This window comes from Sinohyriopsis cumingii, chromosome 18 (assembly GCF_028554795.1).
Source record: "Sinohyriopsis cumingii isolate HCF-2022 chromosome 18, ASM2855479v2, whole genome shotgun sequence".
NCBI lineage: Eukaryota > Metazoa > Mollusca > Bivalvia > Unionida > Unionidae > Sinohyriopsis > Sinohyriopsis cumingii.
The window spans coordinates 94,333,543-94,350,495 of NC_142978.1; the positions used below are offsets into that span (position 1 = coordinate 94,333,543).

At 33.0% G+C, this 16,953-nt stretch overlaps 1 protein-coding gene across 1 annotated transcript in view; it reads right to left on the bottom strand.

Annotated features, from left to right (window-relative positions):
* LOC149777526 (A disintegrin and metalloproteinase with thrombospondin motifs like) overlaps nt 1-14,935 on the bottom strand; it is a 45,964-nt gene extending 31,029 nt beyond the window's left edge. The window contains exons 1-3 of the mRNA XM_089941399.1: nt 14,845-14,935; nt 10,755-10,999; nt 7,249-7,342 (exon numbers count right to left, since the gene is read on the bottom strand). Of these exons, the coding sequence (XP_089797525.1) occupies nt 7,249-7,342; nt 10,755-10,999; nt 14,845-14,899 (394 nt within the window). The 5' untranslated portion in view covers nt 14,900-14,935. The remainder of the gene's footprint in view (nt 1-7,248; nt 7,343-10,754; nt 11,000-14,844) is intronic.
* Nucleotides 14,936-16,953: the final 2,018 nt, after the last annotated feature.

A 16,953-nucleotide genomic window follows, 5' to 3' on the forward strand; every position in this document is an offset into this window, starting at 1 on the left:
TTTTCAATAAAAGAAACTTTACAGCAGTGGTGTCCAAGGTAAAATTGTGTTTGATACGTTATTTTTTTTTAATAGAAAAAATTAATACCATTGTGTCCAAAGTTGAGTTTTGTTCGACACGTTACTTATTTGAATAGAATAAATTGTATGCAAAGGTGCCTAAAGTTGATTTTTTTATACGTCAATTATTTGTATAGAAGAAACTGCATGCAGTTGCGATCAACGTTGATTGGTCATTTTATACATTATTTATTTGATCAGTTTTTTAAAAATACATTTCTGTCCAAAGCTAAGTTGTGTTTGACACGTTACTTATTTGAATAGAAGAATGTGAATGCAGTGCTGCCCGAAAGTTGGTTTGTTTGATACGTTACTTATTTGTATAGAATAAATTGCAAGCAGTTGCGACCAACGTTGATTGGTGTTTTATACGTCATTTATTCGAATAGAAAAGATTGTATGAAGTTGTGTCCTAAGCTGAGTTATGTTTAATGCATTATTTATTTGAATAGAAGAAATTTTATACAATGACGTCAAAGGTTAAGTTATGTTTAATACGTTATTTATTTTAAATAGAAGAAATTATATGCAGTGGGGGCTATGATGGGTTATGTATCTGAATAGATTTAATTGTTCTGCAGACGATCCAATGCAACACATTTCAGAATGTACATTATACCATTATTATTTCTTTTCTTCAAAAGCTTTTGAAATTTATAGGTACCTTCTGGTGTTTTGGATATAAGTAACATTTCTGCGCAAAGCAATTTTCATGCCTAAATTCAATTCAGTTATATAAAATAATGTTTTGCATTCATTGTTGCATTGCGTTTGTATTTTTGCAGGTTAACAATGATTACAAGCATCTGGTCATCCACCTACCCTACATAAAGTCCTTTGTGGAGAAATATTTTTCCAACATGTTTTTTGTTAGAGCACTGAGATTTTTATGTGAATCAGCTTTAATTAAGAATGTGGTTTTTTCATTTAATTCCCTTTATTTGTTTTCACCTTTTATTCATATTAGTGTACGAAACTGATATTTGAGAAATGTTTAAAAGCTATTAAATACTTTCTTATTCGGGAATTTTTTTTAAAAAATAGGAAATATCAAGAGAATACATCAAGCTGTGCAAATGTATTTTGGTATCATGTAGAAACCACCTGGGAATCCACAGCAAGAATTTTATTTACATTCGTTTGCAATGATTCTTCAATGCCGACAAGATACAAATTATTTTAAATTTATGTTCAATTTTGCCATTCATGGACTTGAACCTAAAACAGCTTGACAATTTTTTAGTCCCCATATGCTAGCTTGAATTTATCGTAGTACACCATACGTTCTTGTCCTTCGTTTAGCAATGCACTACAAATTTTAGCAGCATCCAAGCATTTATATGTATCCACTTAAAATACGTAAGCTATATCTTAATTGTACCTTGTTGTTTGAACAATCCTGCTTTCAGAGTTACTAAAACATGTCGAAAATGTCTTACCAATTATCATGTTTAAGATTAACCTCTTAAAATATATTTGAATTACCTCTCTTATACAACACCAATTGATCAGAATATAGAATTTCGCCACCGCGTACGTTGTCACAACATTATATATTTAAGTTGCGCTCTAGTCATTGGACAATCAAGAAATTGGCATGTGACTAAATAGTATTTTACTTTAGAAATATAACTGGTTCCGAAAGTAAACGGTATTTGCGTTTTTATAAACATACAAACACCTTTTACACTAGGCAAGGGAGGAAGTAAAATACATTTTCAAACCCTCCAAGAGACAGGAGATGGCCATCAAGCCGTCATAGCAAACTGACAAATTACCGCTCACAAAAGAAGAACCACGAATTTAATATCTATATATTATCGTAGGAAAAAAGTGGACAATCAACTGATGATTTCCACACCATATTCTAAGCCAGCTTTCAGCAATGTGCGAATTATTCATTGATGCAGATAAAGAAATAAAATCATAGGTAACTCAAGGATGTCTGTCATGCACAAAACGTTGTGAACTTCGTAAAAAAATGGATATAACGCATCTTCGTACAGTTGCCCGTGACCGAAAAGCAATTTAAGAATGTCAATGCCATATCAACGAGAAGGACATCGAGTCGTAGCAAATGCATGACACGTTTCATGGAGAGAGCAAATATCAGCAACAAACAACAATAGAGAAACCAAACATACAGAATTTGTGTTGGCAAATATCCACACAAAGCTATGCAGTATCCTGCCAAAGGACACTATGTAATATCTGCAATAAGAAAAACCATTTTGTAAACGTCTGTAGATCAAGTCTCAAAGCAGAAACCAGTCAAGTAAAAAGCCAGTAAGATACAGGTGATAGGTCGGAAAGCTCAAATAAATATTACTCTGGCCTGCGAACTCGAGATAAAGTCAATACTCGTAAACCAGACTAGCCTCATACAACGGTAAAAAGGATAGAACGAGAATAAATGTGCAGATTGACACATGATCAGGCTTTAATGTCATGAATGAACATACATTTGCAAAGTGTAATCATAAGCGTAAACTGCAGAAAACAGGTACCAATTTATTGGCCTATGGATAAGAGACCAAACTACATATAGTTAGCAAGTATCAAGCCAACATCGAGACTAAAAATAAGATAACTACATATCCATTCTATGTAACCAAAGGAACCTTTGGAAATTTCCTGAGCTATGAAACAAGCATGTAGTTACAAATAATTCCTAAAATATGTACTACAGTGAGGAGCCCTTCTGAAAGACTATGCAAAACGTTCATGAAATCACGATATGTCTTGATATGTGTTTGCCTGATGTAGCGGTGATGTACGAGAGATACAGCACAACAGCAATAGACGATTTTATAATAGATCTCAATGGTGCAACCGTGTTCTCCATGCGTCAGCTAAATTCGGGCCACCATCAACTGGACTTGGAAGAAATATCAAAGAATATTTCAACATTCTCGACTCATTTAGGAGTACTGAGATCAAAACGCCTCATTTTCGGAATATCATCTGCAATGCAGATATTTCAAAACACATTGTAAAACACTGGATAGACTGGATACCAGGCCAAAATATTAGTAGCGATAACATTCTAGTATTTGGTCACACTCAGGAAGAATATGTAAAAAATCTAAAATCTACATGCATTCGCATAAAGGCAAAGGGTTTAACACTTACGGAATAAAAATGTTAGTTCAAGAAATATACAACTGAGTTGTTTGGATAAATTTTCAGCAAAGATTGAATTTTTCAATTATTTAGGATCCGAAGAAAGTGAAAGCAATTAAAAGTGTCAGCTTTACAGCAAACCTATTGAAAGTATGTAGGTTTCTTGGCATGACAAACTACATTGGACGATTTATCCCAAATTATTCACCAACCATTAAGCCTCTTGAGCCTTAACCAAGCAAAGTAAACTATGGAAATGTACAGAAAAACACAAGAAAGCATAAGGAAACATTTAATTATGGATGCAAGTGATGTCGTTCTAAGAGCGATATTAATTCAGAATGAAAAGGTTCATGCTCAGGCCAGTAGATCACTTTCAGATGGGGAACAGCGGTACTCACACATGGAATATTAAAAACTAGCAATAGTCTTGAGTTGTGAGCATCTCCAACTGTACCTATTTGGTCATATGTTTACGCTAAGTCATTTATACTATTTTTGCCATGGAATAAACATGGTGCACTGTGTTGCATTAGAATGTAACCCAAACAGTGATGATGAGACAAAAGGGTTCTTTCTTTTCCGAAAGACCCCGTTTACCATAAAAAAGTGGATTTAAGCTGTGGGATATGCATCCTTACTGTAGAGTGTATTGCATATATCAGATAACAAATTCGCAAATGAGACGGGAATATCACCCAATTGTTTGAAGGTACCTGCCATTCACGCATGATACGTTATAAGGTGAAAAATGACTAAGATTGCATTCTACCAAGGTTAACTAACTGACAGTATATCACAAATAAAAATCATTATTTAAAAATGAGAAGAATCATGCATTAAATTTCTCCCTTTCAACGAGGCGGTCAATTGTTAAACTTCATGCCACCTGTTGAGAACATAACGAAGTAATTTATGTTTAATGATATTGTTGATCTTTTTGTTGCTATCATTTTTCCATATATCATCGTCGCATAATGTTAACTTTCTAGTACTGACATTATCAGCCATTGCCTCCCTATACCAATAACGACAAATCCAGAACAGAGCAACTTCGAAGCTCAGAGCTTTCATAGTAAACAGTGCCTAATACACCTCAGATCATGTCAGCATTGATTATATGCTCATTGCTTCTCCATTAGCCTCACACTTGCACAGCTTTTCTATATGGTACTTATTCATTTTGCGCGAAACGAGTGTCTAAAAATGGTCTTGTGTGTTAGAAATTACTTTTGATTATAAACAAAACATGTACGCAAATGTAGCAGAAGCAAGTGCGTTTGATTTATTAGATTTGTTTGTGTATCAACTAATCAATCTGTATAATCCATTGGAAAGTAGAAATGATGCAATTCATAATGTGTATAAGTTCATCGATGCACAAAAGAAACTTTCAACCAGGCAAACGACTGAATATAATATCTGCAATGTCCATAACAAATGTGCGACACTCAGTATTTAAAATATCTTTCTGATCATTTAAATAGTTATGTAGAATAAGTATTCGTAATGATTCTAAACCGGGATTGTTTGGACTATGATCCGTGCTCTCAAGGGCCCATAAAGAATGATAGAAAGGCATGTTCAAGCTATAGCCTCTCCCATTTCTCTCGGAAATATCCCTTTTTTACAAGTTAGTCCAAACGCTAAATTGGAAATAATGCAGTTGACAACGGCGCATTTTTTGTTGGGAAAAGAACCTCGGAGCCAGTAAGTCAAGTCGATGAGGAAATGTTATTTCCTCAGGCGAAATGGATTGTCACTCCGCAGCTGCCTAGCATTATCCTCCCACCACCTTTTGAGATACTGTTTGGATTTATAGCTTTATAGCAGAGATACAAGCCATGCAGGTCATCAAGTAGCTGAAATCCCTCCAATACAAATACGCTATAAATCTCAATCACAAGAACTGTGCGGCTGTTTAAGCAAAGGGTAAAGATTACCAATATGAAATATCACTAGCATGTCGCTATTGACACTCATACAAAACTAGAGCCTCGCATGTTCACAAAAAAACAGCCTACCACTCATTACAAAACCAGGAAGCCTTACGCCAGAGATTCTCGCCAATAATGTGTTTTTTCACCCCTTGTCCAATTTATTGCTCTTCCCACAGTACCAATAACATAAGTTTTTTTCATTTAAAATTTCTCCCAAAGCAACCAACGATTCACGACTCTCTATGGTAAAAGAAAACAGTAAAACAATACCGAACATTAAAATTCAAAATCATTTATAATTCAGCCAGATACGTCTTTCCCTTATCCTTGTTCCGCTCAACGACGGATCATTCAAAATCTTCGAAACTGGGAACAAAAGCATGAAGCGGTTGCACAAAGTCTCAAGTGTCTTTTTTTAAGAAGTCCTCCCTAAGAACTAGCGGTTACGTTCTAACATTTCTAACTTCATCAACCGATGTCATGTTCTTAGAACATCCTTTGTAACTTGACACAGTTTAGTTCTCAGACAGGCTTACTTTTAATGATTTATCGATTGTATATAAGAAGTTAACCCAACTTGGCGATGCAACTAGTACCTCTTTCTTGTCAGTAAACGAATCAACTTATCAATCAATAAAAGCACCACTCAAACGGCAGCTTGGGGTGTGTGACGGTTACGGCCACCAGACTCCTCTCAATGTTTGTTTTTTCAGTTACTTAATTCCCGAAAAATATGAATGTGCCAGCGCATCATAGTTCTCGAACAAGCCTGACTCTGTGCATAATGGTTTGGATGATGGTATGCACTCGTCAAGAATGTGACACGCGTTTGGACTAGAGATCATTACCATATGTGTGTTTCGGTTCCACTGTAAATCAATCATTTTCATTGATTTCACCAAATCAAGCAGAAAGACTGAGATTGTAAAAGGGCTCATCAAGTGGTTCTTTGTTTTGCATGATCTCCATCTACAGTACTGATAATCTTATAATCTCAAAGTGTTATATATAGAGGAACGCGAACATCACTACAAACATAATTACTCAAAGTGTATCCAATGCAAATAACCCTTTTTGTACAAAATATAGTTACAAGTTAATTTAGCTGCATTGTGCCATCCAGCATCACTTTTATAAATTGAACATGTTTTGTATTTGAGATATTTGATGGCGATGACAAACCTAATGTCCGACATTGAGTGATTTCCATCACGAGCTTGTTTGTTTGAGTAAACGCTCTGCTACCTATAGTGGTTTATATAAATATACAAGTTTTAATCCGAGGATGCTAAAATAGAAACTAGATCATTCTTGACAAATAGAAGTTAATTCTGAACAACGTTTTACCAGTCCGTTATCATATGCAGAGTTCTGGAATATGCTGCCAGAATTATTTTTTTTTATCAGTTATCACGTGGGTCCACAAAAACTCACAGGTTGTTGTTGCTGTGTTTTGCTTGAGCTCAATGGTTACCTGCTGGCACTTTACGGTGGTTTTTCATTTTCTTCTCTTTGTAGATTTACATTTTTTTCTGTTTGTAATATTACGATGATGAGTCCACAAACATCAGATTAAGCGCTTTAGGCCAACCTTTAGGCTCTGAATATAGCAAACGTTTACAGAGCAGCAACAGAAGTTTTGTATTCTCTTATTAATGACCTAATGACTATGTGGATGATTGTGAATTATTTCATCCAATATCGCAGAACATAGAGCAAATGTTACAATACGAATAATGCCATGGGCAACAACTTAGAATAACATGTTTCAAGTCATCCATCTGAACTCTTTGCTTTACAAATTGAAATTCCGACAATAACAGAGGTATACAGCTGATTGGTTAACACAGGTGTGTCTGTCTCTGTGTGAATGGGTGTGAAATATGAAGTCCTACATTTTATACCAAAAGTCATGATGACACTATATATATATATATATATATATATATATATATATATATATATATATATATATATATATATATATATATATATATATATATATATATGTATGTATATGGCTTGGTCACATTATTTTATACTATAGGGGAAGACATTCTGATCTTTCATTGCGGTTGCAGGGCAGTACAAAGTACACTATAGACTTGGTAATTTAATAAGATACCTACGATGAATCTGTCACACTGTCCACTTGATCTTCTGATACATCTGACAGTCATGAATGCTCCATTCTCCACATCTTGGTAGTAAGCCACATCCTATTTATATTAATATATATATTAAGGCTGGTACATGCATCTTTAGCACGAAATTCTCTCCCCCCCTCTCTCTCTCTCTCTCTCTCTCTCTCTGCACGGTTATGTATGCGTAACTTTACACGGCTGTTTCTACTGGAATTAAAACTTGTAACTTTATTATGTTTCATCTAGTTTATTTCAGCTTGTTGCTGATACTGGAACATATTTGTATTGACCAGAAATTGATGAGCCTTAATGAAATCTGGTATTTTATGTAAATTTTGTAAGCGCAAATTATATCCTGGATATATCACTGTTATAGTAGACATAAGCTATTAAGCATATTTAGACAATTATTTTATAGAATATGTGTGTCCAGGCGAAAAGTGTTCTGCGACCGTGCTTCTGTACAGTTTCTTTGTATCCAGTCAGATATATGAATTCCTCTAGAAACAGCCATGTAAAGTCTAGCAAACATAACCGTTTTTCTGTTTCATTTGTTTGTCTTCTCATTGTTTTGTATTTGCCATTGAAAAAGACTCATTAATGTGTCGAAAGCGCTCAGGCCAGCTAGATAATAGGTTCGCACTGTTTGATTATGTAATGAATTTTTCAGTTGTTACAAAAGGAAAAGGAATGAATATGTTTAAGTTAGGAAATGCCTTGACATTCACATTGGGCACTTAGGACGATTTATGGAAGCAAATAGTATCCACATTTGTAAGCCATTGATGTATCCAAACATGAGTTAAACTTTTCGATTGCAAATATAACGTAGGGATACATTTAAAAATAACAAAAGAGAAGCAAAGGTCAAAAAAGTATGAAATCTTACTAAATGCTCATCTGTTAAAATGTCACCAATGTTGTCAGAAATATCATAATAAACAGAAATAATCAGGAAAGTGATTCCAGTGGACAACTTAGGCAAATTGAACTAAAGATTAACACATTGAATAGGACCAAATTTGATGACTAACTATATTTCTATTATTTGGACCATGGTTTGCATGCTAGTTTATACCTCTCAAAGACATAGATTTTTGATATATTTGATTATGTGGTAAAGTCTTCTAATGATAATAATATAATAGCCAATTCTGCAACATTTTGTGTCATGGATGAATTTAGCAGTCCCGAGTGATTCAATTGTTTTATCTTCTATATGTTTTTTTGAAGGATTTTACCAGTTTAGACCTAATTTAATTGCTGTAATTATGTGTTTGACAATTGGAAGCAATCGCTTTCTTCTTCAGATTTGGAGAAAGGTTGAAGGGCTGGTATTGCGTGATTAGTGTAAAGACAGACAATATCACCTTCTGAAATTGTTAAATATATTCAACTTCGATATAAATTAGCTGAACATATACCCTAGGATATTCAATATCGTGCCTGATTCGACTATTTGTTTAGAGATTGCAAAGTTCTAGTCATCTTGATAATAATTTATCTGATTTTTTTTTTCATTGTGATACCGAATTCTGACATGACAAGATTCTCATGTCAAATAAATGGAATGCAAACATGACGATAACAACTACAACCATGGTCCCCAATTAACCAACGAAGATAACTACATAAAGGTCACAACATCCGCGTAAAGTTAAACTTGAAAGAACATTCGGAAAAAGTTCTCAATAATTTAAAATGTCACAAACAACGAAATAAAAAAGGAAGATAACTCTCCTAAGGATATCACAAAGAAACTATATCACAAAACGTGATAGAAATTAACGAAACTAAAAGTAACACAATCTGTTATTTGATAGGTGGTGGTTTAGCTGTTTATGTAATCGATCCTTTTGACAAACACTAAAGATAGTTTAAAGTGTCTTCCTAACTGAAGGCATGGTCCAACACAGGAATATCAAAATAACGTTGAAAAATACGTAGGAAATGTGCATAAAAATAATATCGACATATGCAGGAATAAACAATCAACTGAAGTAGAACTATCTGTTTCGGTAAATTAATTAGAACGTTTAGAACAAACCAACAACCTAGAAGAAAAAGTAAAATATCAAATCTATTTCTAGTGTAGCATATGCCTCTACTTTTACCAATACAGCATAATCTTTAATATGGTATTAGGTTCACAATCGATATTGGGCATTAGATAAATATTAAACTAATCAGTCCATTTTTATTTCCTCTGTTCAAAAATGATAAACTAATATCGAATGAACATTTACCCCACAAAACTGGTAATGCACAATATTCATGTTGCTAATCATTTAATTAAATCATGAGAAAGTGTCCATTAAGACAGAAAAAAACATAAATAGCAGAATACACCATGCAACACTAAGCTTCGCACTTCTTGCTGAATTCAGAAAATGTTTCGAAAAATTATTGATTTTTTCGTAATTGATACACAATCAACAATGTGTATTGCAGAAGTAACCGGGACAGACATTAGACTTATATTAAGCCAAGTTGACTTTCTTGTAGATAATGGACTGACACAAGTGTTACTCAATATCTCTTTTGCTTAGAAAATTGGTAAATATCCACTACATACTAGAACACAAGAACGTTTGCAAAGAGAATGGATATTTTATAATCAATACAATCTAGCACAATAAAGCTGTGAACAAGTAATATAAAGTTAATACGTCGTTTTAAAAGCATCGAATGATAACATAATTGAAGAAACTATGAAATTATACAGAGTTAGACAGTTTTAGAAAAAAGTATTGACATGGATTTGCTTAAAAGAAGAAACTGTTTTGGTGTGAAAGGTAAAGCCGACTTTTATTCCGAAATTAACATTTAGAAAAGAATAAGAATATCCCACCAATCGCTTTTTGAAAACATTATTTTAAGGACAAATAAAATCGAGACGTTTGACTACAACGAGGTTTGTGGAGTTTGTTAGATGATAAAATAAAATTTAAAAAAGATATATCGCTGTTCTGACTGAAAAGAATGAAAGGAAGGAAGGACGATATTAATTATGACTGGATTAAGAGAAGAATCAACATTCACATATGTAATATATATTTGCTTTTTTATATGCTCAATTCTAATTATATTACACTACTGTCTTTCCTCCAGTAATTCATCTTGCAAGGTCTTTTGTACATTTTCTATCTCACTTTTCTTCTTGGATATACATTTATTTTACCTAAAGTGCAGAACGGGTTCTTATCGATCCATTTCATTTAATGTTCGATTTCTGTTCCCAAAATGTTATATATCTTATCTTTAATGATATATTTTTATATGTCAATAATTAATGTAATGCGCGTCCAACTAATCTCATGATAAGTAATTCCAACCACGTGTACTCCTGAAATCCACATTCTTAAGCAACCTGCAATCACAATCGTTGATTAAATAATCGCACACGAGTTCTGGTGCCATTATAGATAAATAGGATGTAGCACTAAATGCAGCAAGAGGCTTTTATTATAACCTGTTGAAAGCTTACCTCCTGTTCCAAATTTCGTGATTTCGTCGAATGAAATCGACCATCCTTCAATTTATGCACGACATAAACTTCAGCATTTGGATCAATCTCATAATTTCTCTTTAAGTTTAAGTTTAGAGCTTGTGGTCCGCGACTGAGGGCAAAGGTCAACGCATCAGGTAGGTCAAGGTCACTGATCATCCGTTTGTCTGTTGGTAATCCGGTTGTGACATCTTTCAGCCAAACAGTTTCCGAGTTGGTTGGTGCTGACAAAACAGATATAACGTAAGGTTTGTAAAACCAAAGTTAACAAACAAACAGACCAGACCAGTGTAGACTGTCAGTATCTCCCCATATCAAAAGAAACGTTAAACGACGGGCATTTAGGCCACTCGAGTACATGTTTAATATCTTATTATAATTTAATAATATTAATAATAATAATAATAATAATAATAATAATAATAATAATAATAATAATAATGATAATAATTTATTTATATGTTCAAGCGGCCAAGAATGAATTCAAAATACACAAAATATAACACAAAGTAACAGTCAGAACACTATCAAACAGGTTTCAATAAGAAACTGTCAATATTGAACTAAGATTAATATTAGTCCAACGTAAGTGCGGCAAAGTAAAACATTGTTTTGTCATTCAGTTGGTTTTGACACTAATGGTGTCTTTATACCTACTTATATAGAAAAGGGCAGTTTTAGTCGAAAAAGAATTACAATGCCTTGTGTGATAAAACCTTGAATTTGGTTTGAATATTATATCTAACAATTGTTTAAAATCTAATGTGCCTCTTTTCTTGACATGTAACTTTGAAATGATTTAATCAATGCAAATATGTGCGCTGTTCTGTAACTTTTTATAATGAATATTTTTCATTGGCTCAGTTTTAACATTAACTTGCAAGCTAACATACCGTTTTATCCGATGGAGAATTCCTGATTTATCATATTAATGATCCTTTTAGAGGTTTCGGTTTTACAGATATAAAACACCGCATTTATCAGTTTGGTGAAATCGACCTCTATCACAGGCGTAACATGTGAAGGGTTACATGTTTTAAGACATTTTCTCATCATGTATTGATAGCGGTCTTTTTAATTTTGCCAACAGTTTTAATGCTGTTTACAAATTTTCAAAGATTGAATGTTTGAAATAGATTTAAAAATCAGTACAAATATATTACTTGTGGTGGTGAGTAAGGAAATAGGTCTAATATAATGCATACATATATATATATATATATATATATATATATATATATATATATATATATATATATATATATATATATATATATCATAGGGTGAAGCGTTTCATAAATATATCGATACATCGATACCTTTGCTGTTACGATGCACATATCGAAAAAAGAGATGAATAATCGATACAAAACTATATTTACCTTATGTAATTTATTTTAGTCTTCAGTAGTAATAAATAAGTATTATTAGCTTGCCTTGTTGTTTTCTAAATATAGAATTCATCTCAGACAGCATCTGCAGTCCTATGCACACATTTGTATTAGTAAAAGCGAAAAAGGCTATTGAGAATATTCGCTCGCCGTATACAAATTAAAACAAAGTGACATGGTTCGTTATCTCCCCCCCCCCTTTAACTCCATGCTAATTGTCCTATCCTCCCCCCCCCCTCCCCCGCAGCATGTTCCTCTTATAGGATACATTCTAAACATGTTCCACGTGTATAATGAAGTACTTTATTCAACGTTTAATGACCACTTTTGCGCATGGTTTCTACATTGAATTGTATCTTCTCTACTTTGTTCTATTTGAAAACTATACTATTGGTGTAGTCACACGGTGAATATGTTACATAGAATTCTCATCGGTGGATATTGCTTGTTCCTGTTCAGCCTAAATAATACCTATAAATCAGGAACTAGCTAGTGCAGCTTTTTCCCTGCGTGACAAACAGGAAGACCTAGCAAAGCAACAGAAAAACGTCGCGCAAAAAATCATTGATACGCAGTATTTAAACTGAGATGTTGTCAGGGTGTGCGACTGCGTAAATCGTACAAAATTTGTACGAATTGGCACAATTGGCAATCAATCATGTGCGAAACCTCCTGCAAATTCGTTGAAAATTACGCAACTGAAAATGTGCTCAGCTAAGTATACAATCTTAATTTAACCGTTCTTTCCCCGACATCTGGTTTTCTGGTAGGCTACTGTTGACACATCTGGGTTCTTCAAGCATGACATGAATGTCTGTTAAACTAAATTTGATTGGAACACTATGCCTTAGAATACATATCATGGCATAGTTTGAGATTTTTATAAAGGCTGTTTTGCAAATGCTTCTTTAAAATACAGGCTACCTAGAAATCCCAAAATGTCTGATTTATTACGTTTACGTTTGGAAAATAGAGGCTGGTGATAGTTATGAAGAATTTGTTTCTAAGGTTTTGAAGTATATCCGATTATTGGAGCTTCTGAAGTTGTTTATGAAGATACCAGTGAGTGATTTTGAGTCCAAAAATGTTTTAAATACAAATCAGATGTTCATTTTAGTTGGACGAAAATAGACGGTATGACGGTTAATCTCCCTTTCATCAGTATTTCGAAATTAATAGTATAAACGACATATCACTAGAGTATATTTAAAATAGACAATTTAAAAGTACAATGCTATATTCTTTTCTTATCAATCAATTTAGTTTTGCTCATCATATGCTACGAAAATCCGTTTGAGTTTTAAGATAAACTGAATAAATAAGAATGAAAATTTAAATTAAGTAGAAAAACTATTTATTTGAATAACTCTGTCTGCACAAGCCTACTATGGCATTGATGAAGTAAAAATCTTACTAAAGCATTATGGAACAGATAAGAAATCAGCCATGGCAGCCAGTAAACTAGATTAAAGAAAGAAAGTTTATATTAGTGAAAAGTCCTATTTTAGAGTAGATGTATCCAAAAGATAATATCTGTTGTGAGTTCTGGAAAATTGTAAATAACAGCCACAAAGATCAGTTTCCCAACATCTTCGATCTGACAAAGCTAGATCTACCCCATAAGAATGAAGCACATAAAAATATTCATACACAGATAAGGAATAGAATATGCTCAGAAATAATTCGTAGATTGATACTACAACGAGAGATAACATCTTTTCATTGCTTGATTTCAATAGTGCTCTCACAGACGTGGTGGAGGAAAAAAGAGACCCATACATTGAAGTGTTAGGTAAATATTGAACCATGACCGTTTCCTCCTCTTCCTAACTTTTTGCTCTCCCCTTCTTCCGTTAACTAAGAGTGACGTTCCATTTAATATAAAATTATGGCAGCATCTCTCCTTTCATTGTACATGAGAAACATGGAATTTCTCTTTTGATGTACAGAGATTTAACCAGTGAATGAAAATGATGATGGAAAAAATAAAATTATCACAAAATCAGCAAGGGGCAGATATTAAACATCTCAAATTTATAACCTTGTCTCAAATCAAAGTAAAATTATATAACAGGACAGGTTGTTTCAATAGTTATCCTTCTTCAATATTAAATAAAAGTACTTGTGGCTGAAGCAGTTTTTCGGCACCTGAAGGAAGTAGAATGTGATAGTTTTGTTGGTATTTATCCTCGTTCCCATGCCCGGATTTGTTCTAGTAAGATGTTCAAAGCATGATGAAACTGCTTTATTTCTTCTGTTTTGAAGATAATAACATCGTAATGATTTACAAGTTTAAGTTAGTCACGAAATTGGTAACATGGTGTTTTCAAAACATTCATGCTGCGGGAAACAAAAGCCCTGGTATCTAGTTTATTCACCTTTAAATGGCATAAAACGCTGAATAAAGAGAATAAATATATGATAACTTTATCTCTATCTGTAATCTTCAAATGGAAATAATTAGACATACATAAAGTAGAACACCTACCTTACAAAAATAAAAATTCCATGAAATTCATATTTTTATCGATATGTAACGGATTGTAGAATGTGCATCTTGAATCGTATCGTTACGCGGCAAGACTGTATCTTTTCACCCCTTATACATGCTTACACACACACACACACACACACACACACACACACACACACATAACCTCTTTAGTGAACTGTCTTACCTGAACGAACATATACCATGAGACTCAAGACAAAATGAAGCACACCTTTCTTCATTTTCTGCGCTTGGTATCTATTTTAGGCTGATCGACGCCAACTTTAGAATGAAGGTTATATATATGCTTCAACTGACTAAATTGCGCCAGTGAGGACTAGTTATAAGAGGTTCCATTGTTTGACTGAGCGCTTTCAAAAACAAATGAAACCAAATGGTATTGAGTAATACTGTGATGTAATAATTGTAGCAACATTGAATTAGGCCTCGTCCATTACCAGGTGGTGCCTCTTAGGGCAATGTGTGACAGAATTCGAGATGAAAATATTTATAGAAATGCTCAGAATCACTAATCACAAAAAGTCGAATATATATATATATATATATATATATATATATATATATATATATATATATATATATATATATATATATATATATATATATATATATATATATATATATATATATATATATATATATATATATATATATATATATATATATATATATATATATATATATATATATATATATATATATATATATATATATATATATATATATACATATATATACATACATATATATACATATATATATATATATATATATATATATATATATATATATATATATATATAGAGAGAGAGAGAGAGAGAGAGAGAGAGAGAGAGAGAGAGAGAGAGAGAAAGATAGACAGACAGACAGAAGAGAAAGAGTTATAAATATATACCAGATAGAACGTAAATGCTAGCCCTGGATTCTAGAGACAAATGCTTGATAATAGTAGACAGTATTAATATTTAATACAAACAGTACTTTCATAAATGTTATTGCCTTTTCTATCTGTCAATCTATCAGCCAATCTCCACATTTATCTTTCCTTATATGCACCACTTAATCTAACAATCTATCAACTTAATCTATTTGCCTGACTTAAAAGACCTAGCTGAAATTTAATTTCAAAGGCAATATGTTGGACCCACTACAAAAGTCTGCTTTAGCTTATAATCTGGATATTAGGATATATTTCAGCAAAATTGGCAATGATCAATATCGATAGGAGCATTACTAAATTCGAAATAATGTGGTTCCCATCAAGCGAACAATACTTATAAGACTCTGCTTTTCTCAAGAACACGAATAGGAGATTACAATAAGATTGAGATTATCTAACTAATTAAGACATAGTAGAACTCTTGGAAACATGTTTTATAATTAAACACAATAGTTAGATTTCAGTTTTGTAGCTAATTGTTCGAACTGGCACAATCATTATATAGCTTGCACGGAAAAAGATCTCTTTCAAATCCAGGTCATCTTTCAAATATTCAACTAGAGAGGCAAGTAATGTACATAAGTTCCGTCTCTTTATACGGAGAACCATTGTCACACTCACAACGTCAATAGAATCCTTTGCATTCCCAAGTTTCAACACACTCGAAAGGTATATCATCGTGTACTCTGTCAGTAGCTTTTGTACTTGTCAAAGTGTAAGCCGTGAATAGCCCGTTGAAGAACACACCTAAATATATATTGGTAATTACCCGTATGCAACACGCTCAAAGCACTTCTAAACTAATATTAAGAGCGAGTTATTTGTGATTCATCATAATCAAAGCAGACTGTCATACAATTGAAATCTATTCATATTGTCCAGTTGAACGTGTGCAGGTTTTGTGAATTGCTTGCATTGGTATTAAAGATACTATTCATTACGCTCTATGACGTGTACTTTTCATAAAAAGACCAACTTTACTTTGTTGGAAACATTTACATTTTTCAGGGGATATTATTTGCATCTTTTGACGGGATCTAATTCATTTGAAGGCGGAACAAGTTTAGGTCTGGAACAAATCTTCAACTGGGAGATTGTAAGCACAGACTTTGCCAGTCCTCTAGTGAATTCTGAATGAGATGTGGATAGAAACAAATGCATACAAAAAACATTTTAGTACCTCGATATATTGGTCCTAAAATATTTCAATTTATTTTATGGTGAGGTAGATATATATAAAGATGATGATTTTATTTGTAATCTTCAAGCGTTACAGGATCATGAACGGTTTAATACCTTCTGTTGCAGAATAGAAACCGAGTGGGTTTTGGATTA